Here is an 8288-nt window from a genome sequence, read left to right as displayed (position 1 = left end):
TCTTTCCCCCTACCAATAATCCTACAACCTCGGCGACCGGCAAAGATAGCCCATTAACAACAACAAGACAGACAAAACTAAGACAGAGGAGAAGGAGACGACCAACGTCTACGACGACGAATAAAACAGTATTCGTCGTTTCTTCTTCCCTTTTTTTTCCCTTATCTGTTGGGTTTTTTTTTTGCATTTGATACATTTTTTCTCTTGAATTCTAAGTAGTAACAATGGGTTCGAGTAAATTGAAAAGAGCCATTGGAGCGGTCAAGGACCAGACGAGTGTGGGCCTTGCAAAAGTCGGAGGACGAAGCGCTTCGTTGTCGGAACTGGACGTGGCCATTGTGAAAGCGACCAGACACGAAGAGTACCCAGCGGAGGAGAAATACATAAGAGAGATACTGAGTCTAACCTCGTATTCACGCAACTATATCAGCGCGTGCGTTAACACTCTCTCTCGAAGGCTCAACAAGACAAAGAACTGGACGGTGGCTCTCAAGACATTGATACTGATCCAACGCCTCCTGGGAGAAGGAGATCAAGCCTACGAGCAGGAGATCTTCTTCGCGACTAGGCGTGGGACCAGGCTCCTGAACATGTCCGATTTTAGGGACGCCTCTCGCTCTAATTCTTGGGATTATTCGGCGTTTGTCAGGACGTATGCTTTGTATCTGGATGAAAGGCTTGATTTCCGGATGCAGGGGAGGCATGGAAAGCGGGGAATCTATAGCGTGAGCGAAGAAGAAGAGGACCGTGATCATGATCGGGATCGGGATCGGGAAGAATCTGATCTTTCTTCTGCTATCGTCGTCAGGTCAATGCCCATTTCTGAGATGAAAACAGAGCAGATTTTCACCAGAGTTCATCATCTTCAACAACTTCTCGATCGTTTCTTGGCTTGTCGCCCTACAGGTTTTGTCTGAACTCTGATCTTTTCCTTCGATTTTTTTTTCTAGTCCGATATTATGTAAACTCTCTTGTCTTCTTGGCGTCTGAAAACAGGATCTGCGAGGAACAACAGAGTGGTGGTTGTGGCTCTGTATCCAATAGTGAAGGAGAGTTTTCAAATATATTACGACATAACAGAGATTCTGGGAATCTTGATCGACCGGTTCATGGAGCTAGACATTCCCAATTCAATCAAGGTCTACGACATCTTTTGCCGCGTCTCGAAGCAGTTCGATGAGCTTGATTCATGCTTTACCTGGTACAAGAACATGGGCATTGCTCGATCTTCTGAATATCCCGAGGTGGAGAAGATCACCCAGAAGAAACTCGACCTCATGGATGAGTTCATCAGGGACAAATCTGCATTAGTACAAACCCAGAAAACAAAATCTCTCAAATCTGAGGCCGACGAAGGCAGCGAGAAAGCAGATAACGAATCCGAAGCACAAGAAGACATGAACTCGATCAAGGCATTGCCCGAACCCCCACCGAAAGTACAGGAACCCGAAAACGAACAAGAAACAGAGGAAGGACTAGAAATAGAGAAACAGAATCAACAACAACAACAACAACAAGAGGGTGATTTGCTGAACCTTGCGGACACAGCTGGCGAAACCAGCGGCGGAGACAGCTTGGCATTGGCGTTGTTCGACGGAGCTGTGTCCGAGACGGCGACAGCTCCGCCGTGGGAGGCATTCAAGGATGACGCGGCAGATTGGGAGACAGCGTTGGTACAGTCGGAGACAAACTTGTCGGGACAGAAGACACAACTCGGAGGAGGTTTCGACATGTTGTTGCTCGACGGGATGTATCAGCACGGCGCCACCACTGCCGCCGTCAATGCCTCGACTGCCTACGGAGCCAGCGGTAGCGCCAGTAGCGTCGCCTTTGGCTCCGCTGGCAGACCTGCACGTAAGATCAGTATTCATATATATATACACACACACCAACGAACCTAAACCCATGCAGAAACAAAATACGCTCAAAGGTTTCGTTTTAACAAAGAAAATTTAGGTGCTAAAAATTCTCTTCTTTTTTTTTCTGAAAGTTCGATTCAAATGCAGGTCCGTTGATGAACATTTTCGCTGTGTCACTGTGATGTATCATCTGATAATAAAACTTTTATGATGCAGCCACAATGCTGGCATTGCCGGCTCCTCCTCCGACTGGTAACAGTAACGGTAACGGTAGCGGTCCGGTGAACCTCGACCCGTTTGCGGCGTCGCTGGCAGTGGCGCCGCCACCGTACGTGCAGATGCAGGACATGGAGAAGAAACAGAGGCTGTTAAAGGAAGAGCAGATTATGTGGGAGCAATACTCGAAAGATGGAAAACAAGGCCACTTGGGTTTCAGACAGAACCTTAACCCTAATTTCCCTTACTCCCCCAGTCCTTTCTCCTACTCACCTCGCTATTGATTCTTCCATTTCGCCCATGTTTTTATAGTTTGGTCTGAAAAAAGCATTTTATTAGGTCCGGTTGTTCTGTTTTCTGTCACATGCAAACGATTCCTTGGCAACATTGTTGTATAATTGGTAAGAACATTTGTGTTTTGCATTTTTAATCGAAACCAAAAAAAAAAGCCGTCTTGTTCTTTCTCCTTCTATAGAATATGTTTTAGTTTTCTGAAGCTTTCTTGCATCTTCCTTGTCCGAAATTGTACCCTTATGTTGCTTGAAGCTGCATGTTCAGAGTCTCGGTAACTATGGTGTCTTTCATTCAACCACAAACGTAAATACAAAGCAGAGACTTGCTGTTGTTGTTTTTTGGTATGTGTTCTTGAATGTATCGAAGCTTATAAGTATATATAATGCCTTCAGTGCTTCACACCGTACTTTCGATTCGATTTGCCTGCCAGGAAAAAGAGAGAAGATCTTTCTTTCACAAAAATTCTCAAGTTCTCTCTTTCAGAAGACTTTGGAACAATTTCTTTTAGAGTTTTAGATTCTTACAGGATGTGTAGCAAGGCTGTTTCGTTGCAGGGTCGTCCTCAAGTTCAGGAGGATCCTGTCCAAACACCATCTCGCAGCTCATGTCATCGAAATCTGCGACTCGAACAAGTACGTGAACTCAGATTCCATCATTCACACGTAGAAGAAAAAATAGTTTTTTGACAGATACCCTCCGTCAGAAATGATTGTGTTTATGTTTTTGGTATGCATATGGAGTAGTTGGAGAAGCATCATTTTGGATTTTCAACAACAATCATCATTCATGATTTTTTTTTTTTTAAAAAAAAAACCCATGGTGGCTTTCACATAGCCTTCAACACTCGATGATGGGTCTGCACTCTACATGAGGGTTTTGTGCCCTCAGTGGTGATTCAGTGGGCCCTTCTTCACATTATGAACATAGAATCCACATTCAATTGCTTCTACTACTACCCCATTAACCATATGATTACTTCTCCTCCTCTTTGTAGTAACATTGCTTATATCAGTAAAGCCTCTCTCTCTCTCTGCAACTGTTGTATTATGCCAAATCTTCCAGCTTTTTGGATCATGCCTTAAACACATTAAACCTCTTTCTGGGAATAATTGATGTTTTACTTACTGGGGTTCATGTAGACAGGCATTCCCAAGGAGTTCTTGATGAATGTTTGGGATGGTATCTTACACAGGTGAGTGCACATCCCCACACAGTTACTCTGCTCAAGAAACCTGCAGTAAGTTTCGGCCCAAGAACTGGCATTAATGGTGTGGATCTCATGATGATTGGAACAGCTTAACTCAAAACCCGAGTTTGTCTGAATTTGGCGAGCGGGACGAATGCCTTAAGAGTTTTAAAGCTCACAAAGCGCTCACCTGCATTTCCTTATGTGCACAACTCTCTTTTCTCTTCCTCCGTTGAACTCGGTCTCTCTCACCTTTTCATCACAACATTCACGAGAAAACGGGTTTTATCCCGTCACGCCAGTAAACTACGGCAAGAACTTGTTCTGAAATGATATATTTGAAGAAAACAAAAAGATGCTATTTGTACATCTCCTAACCTCTGAAGGGCCAACAAGCCAAGCGAAAAATATCGTTGTGAACACTGCAAACACTTCCCTTGTCAGCTTTGACTGTGGTAGCAATATCCGTATCTGTATTTACCATAGCATGTTACACTATTCACTGCACTATATATTTATACATCCCAGATATCAAAATTCAGACAAACATGCAGTGAAGGACTTGCCAAGGAGAGTATGGTTCTCGGGATAGCTCTCTCTAGAGCGCGAAGAATGAGTTCATGTTGTTGCTTCGGCTCAAAGTTTCTGGCAACCATGGCGGCTGCCTCCACTAAACTACCATAACCACCCTTTGTACTACTACTACTGCTAACCCCTGCAAAAAAAGTTCCGGTTTTCTTGCCCGTTAAGCATCTTTCTGGTTTTCGGGATTTGGCTGAACAATCGAGAACAGTGGAGAGACGAACCTGCTGTTTTCTGGAGAGTCTTTGATAGATAACCGATGGCCATTTTCGCAAACCCATTATCGTCATAAGCTTCGTTATTCTTCGCAGGTTCAATCACTACCCTCTCTTTGATCTTCGTGTGTAAAGGATTTGTGCCAAGAACTGCAGAAACGTGAAAGTGTTTTGATGTTGGTGAACGTATAGATGCGGATGGAACTGTGAATGGAAAGCTCTTAGCCTGAGCAAGTGGTCTGATGTCCATCTTGGATGTACAGAAGGAGCAGACAGTGTGAGATCCTTCAGGCCTTGGAAGGTTATTTATACTTTGTCTAGACCCCGACAAAAGTACAAATCTGGTTTTTTCCTTTGTTTGGGCGGTGTCCTTCACGCGCTGGGGCGCGCGTAAGACTGTCCTGACTCGATTTTCCGCTTTATTACATGTGGGCCTGTTAAGGCCCATTAAAAATACTAAAACGAGGCCCAATTTATTGAGCCGAGAAGAGCTAAAGCCCATGGCTTATATGAAGTCGGAGTAAAATTGATTTGACATTTTTATTGGTTTGCGAATTTTGGAAAATATATCAAACTTTTATTAAATAAGTTTCGATTTCATACACGGAGGTGTGTGTATATATATATAATGTTTAATTTCACTTAACATCAATGACAAATAAAGGATAATTAAGTGATCAAATTGTTAAAAAGAAGAAGTGGGTATTATATATATGATATGGTAGAGATGATGGATCATCAATGTGTCAAGAATGCAGTGGAAACACAATAAAAAACAAAAAGGCAAGTATTAAGGCAAAGACTACCAAAACAGACAGAATCACTTACAAATTGGAACCGTCTTGCAAACTTGGTTTGCTTTTTAAAAAAAAAAAATTCCTTTTGTTAGGTAATAATATAATATTATATGAAAATAGATAATATGCAGCCAATAGAATCACGCAGAATCGGCAAAACGTATTTCAGTTAATAAAAATCATTTTTTTTTTATAAAATGTGCTTGTATTCCTTCAAAAATTCAAAAGAAGTACATATGAAGTGACCAAAATTACAAAAACCAACCAACAAACAAGGAATCCCATGATAGTCGGGTAAAGACTGAACTCGAATAGTTATTTAATGCGATAACATAGTTGTAAATATTCGTTGTGATCTATGACTCTCGGATTGTGCAAGGAGATCAAAATATTCCGCAATAAGCTGTCGATTTTCGCAACAATTTGCTGAACGGGATTGAAGGAGTGTCGATGTATCCTTCCATTCCTTTCTTTCCATAGCTCGTAGACAGTGAGTTGGATGAGGTGTCACTTGATTGTCTTTCCATATTTTCCACCCGTGCATGTCGGCCCTTGTAACCACGATAAACAGCTGATCGGATCTTGAACCGCATGTCCGTCATTCCCTCCGAGTTTTCCTGCGTAATAGGACCATATGGCAGCCGAATATTCACAAGTAAAGAACAAATGATTGTGGTCTTCCAAGCTCCTGCAGCATAGAAAGCACCTATTGGGGCCTTGTATACCCCAACGCATTATCCGATCCATGGTTGGTAGTCTTCGATGGAGTACCTGCCATAGCAAAAATGAATGCCTCGGAATAGCATTTCTGAACCATGTTAGTGGATGCCAAGGACCCTCCGGGGATGGTCGTCGCACAAGCTCCCATGTTTGCTTCGCATTGAACATCGGTTGAAACTCGTGCTCCTTGTATCTCCATGTATATTCGTCTGCTCCTAACTCCTCTCTTGGCGGTGTAGTGGTCGAAAGGATGATTTGGATATGTTGTATCCTATCATTCCTTGCACCCGGTAGATGCCATTGATCGTCTCGTGTTGCATCGGATACCCTTGCGCCGATGGGGATTCTGAGTAGACGAGGTCCCGATATGCCAACGAAATCAATAAGCGGCCTAACCTCCAACCAATGGTCGAACAAAAAAGATGCAGATTTTCCGTCTCCAATCGTCACCTTGACATATTTTCTAGCATGCTCTGTCAACCCCAACAATTTCCTTAGATTCCATGTAGCGTTATTCCTCGTTTTGCTCTCCCAATATGTGTCGCCTTTAAAGACATGCGCCTTAACCCAAGCCATCCAAAGTGAACCCGCTTTGGAGAGCAATATCCACACCAGCTTCAGTCTAAACACCAAGTTCTGATCCTCAAGTCTTCGGACGCCCAAACCACCTTCTTTTTTTGGTTTGCAAATGTTGTCCCAAGAAATCCGGTGACTTGGAGCTTTATCTGATGTGTGTTGCCATATGAACTTAGAACACATGCCATCAATTTCTGTAATCACAAATTTAGGCAACACAAAAGTCATACCCCAAGAGTTTACCAAGCCAAATATCACCGAGGTCACCAATTGAATCTTTCCCGCTGGAGATAGAAATTTGTTTGTCCATCCCAATAGTTTGTCTTTAATCCTCTGTATCAAAAGTCTGATTTAGAGAGTTTTACCAGACTTAGAGGCACTTCCATATATCTTACAGGCAAGCTTCCAAGTCCAATGCCAATGTGCGAACTAAGTGTCCGCTTTTCCCTATCTGCCATACCTGCCAGGAAGAGCTCGGATTTTTCCAGGTTGATATGTAACCTCGACATGTTTGAGAACATTTTCATCGTACGTTTGACCTCCTCTAATGATCGTAAGTCGATCTTTATCATTGCACTACGTTTGGTAGAAGCCCTATTGTATTCCCGGATGATTTCAGAAGCCAACAATACATTTTCTATCATCAATATGCCCTTCAAGAACGCGGTTTGGTTCTTAGAGATTACATTCATCACCATCCCCTTTAGTCGAGTAGCTAGTATGGTCGAGATCACCTTGTAAATGGTGTTACAACAGCTTATGGGGCGAAATTCTGTGAGCTTTGTTGCCTCTGGCTTCTTCGGAACCAAGACTATGGTAGTGGCGTTTATTTGCCCAAGTAGCTTACCCGTTTGGAAGAATTCCTGAATTGCTTTTATCACGTCTCCCCCCACAATTTCCCAACTAGTTGTATAGAACTCCTTTGGGTATCCATCCGGTCCGGGCGCTTTATTGTCCGGTAAAGAGAACATGATCTGCTTAATTTCTTCGGCCGAGGGAATGGCATCCATCGGAGTATTCGAACCGCCACTCCATCTGTATGGTATTAGGTCTCGCAACAAGTCCAGTTCTGGTGCTTCAACCTCTCATCGCCGACCAAGCAGCTCTGAATAAAAGGCTACTGCATGTCTCTTGATATGCTCCACTTTATCCAACTGGTTACCTTGATCGTCGACTAAGTAATGTATGTGATTCTTTGCCGCCCTTGCCGAAGCTGTGTGATGGAAATAAGCTGTGTTTTTATCCCCTAAGCGTAGCCACCTTATCCCAGATTTTTGTCTGTACAGTCTGTCCTCGGCTGATACAAGAATCATGTATTCCATGTAATACCCCGATTCCCGAATAATTTATTTAAATTAACTCCGGGAATTAAATAGGGTAAGACAAGTCTAGAATATAAGGTGATTGGCATAAGATTCGCACCAAGGGATCAACGGGACTCGAACGCGTCGAAACGTCGAAAAAACAAAGGAAATAGGGCGTAGACCAATCGGTCCAGAGGGAGACCAACCGGTCTAGCGAAAGACGGAGAAAAAGACGAAAAAATAGTACAGAACGGACGGACCATGAGCTGGAACGGACGAACCAGAAGGTAGAACGGACGGACTGCTCGTTCACAAAGCGGAACGGACGGACTAGAAGGTGGAACGGACGAACTGCCCGTTCACGAAGCAGAACGGACGGTCCAGCAGGTGGAACGGACGGACTGCCCGTTCACGAAGCAGAACGGACGGACTAGCATCAGAACGGACGGTCTAGGGTCCTGGGAGCAAAACGCCGAAAAATGCTGACTTTCTTCCATTTTTGGCCGCGATTGTTGCGCGACAATCTGTCCCCACGCGCC

The 8288-nt window shown here is 43.7% G+C and overlaps 2 protein-coding genes across 4 annotated transcripts in view; one reads left to right on the top strand and one right to left on the bottom strand.

Annotated features, from left to right (window-relative positions):
• Positions 1 to 2541, top strand: part of LOC104801252 (putative clathrin assembly protein At1g03050) — a 3285-nt gene extending 744 nt beyond the window's left edge. The window contains exons 1-4 of one of the 3 annotated variants that reach the window (XM_010524453.1): positions 7 to 128; positions 220 to 906; positions 997 to 1854; positions 2076 to 2541. In XM_010524453.1, the coding sequence (XP_010522755.1) occupies positions 225 to 906; positions 997 to 1854; positions 2076 to 2359 (1824 nt within the window). In that variant the 5' untranslated portion in view covers positions 7 to 128; positions 220 to 224 and the 3' untranslated portion in view covers positions 2360 to 2541. Of the gene's footprint in view, positions 1 to 6; positions 129 to 216; positions 907 to 996; positions 1855 to 2075 lie in introns of those variants that run through there. The other 2 variants (XM_010524454.1, XM_019201025.1) reach the window with 2 other exon arrangements.
• A 147-nt stretch (positions 2542 to 2688) lies between these two features.
• On the bottom strand, positions 2689 to 4633 carry LOC104801253 (beta-carotene isomerase D27, chloroplastic). The gene is made up of 7 exons (XM_010524455.2): positions 4362 to 4633; positions 4122 to 4270; positions 3934 to 4026; positions 3746 to 3807; positions 3495 to 3601; positions 2894 to 2986; positions 2689 to 2792 (listed from the first exon to the last, which is right to left on the bottom strand). The coding sequence occupies exons 1-7, from the start codon at positions 4600 to 4602 to the stop codon at positions 2758 to 2760; spliced, it is 780 nt and encodes a 259-aa protein (XP_010522757.1). The 5' UTR covers positions 4603 to 4633; the 3' UTR covers positions 2689 to 2757.
• Between the last annotated feature and the right edge of the window lie 3655 nt (positions 4634 to 8288).

Source organism: Tarenaya hassleriana, unplaced genomic scaffold (assembly GCF_000463585.1).
Source record: "Tarenaya hassleriana unplaced genomic scaffold, ASM46358v1 Cleome7, whole genome shotgun sequence".
NCBI lineage: Eukaryota > Viridiplantae > Streptophyta > Magnoliopsida > Brassicales > Cleomaceae > Tarenaya > Tarenaya hassleriana.
The sequence above is the reverse complement of the archived record's forward strand: the minus strand, read 5'-3'. Positions and strand labels throughout refer to the sequence as shown.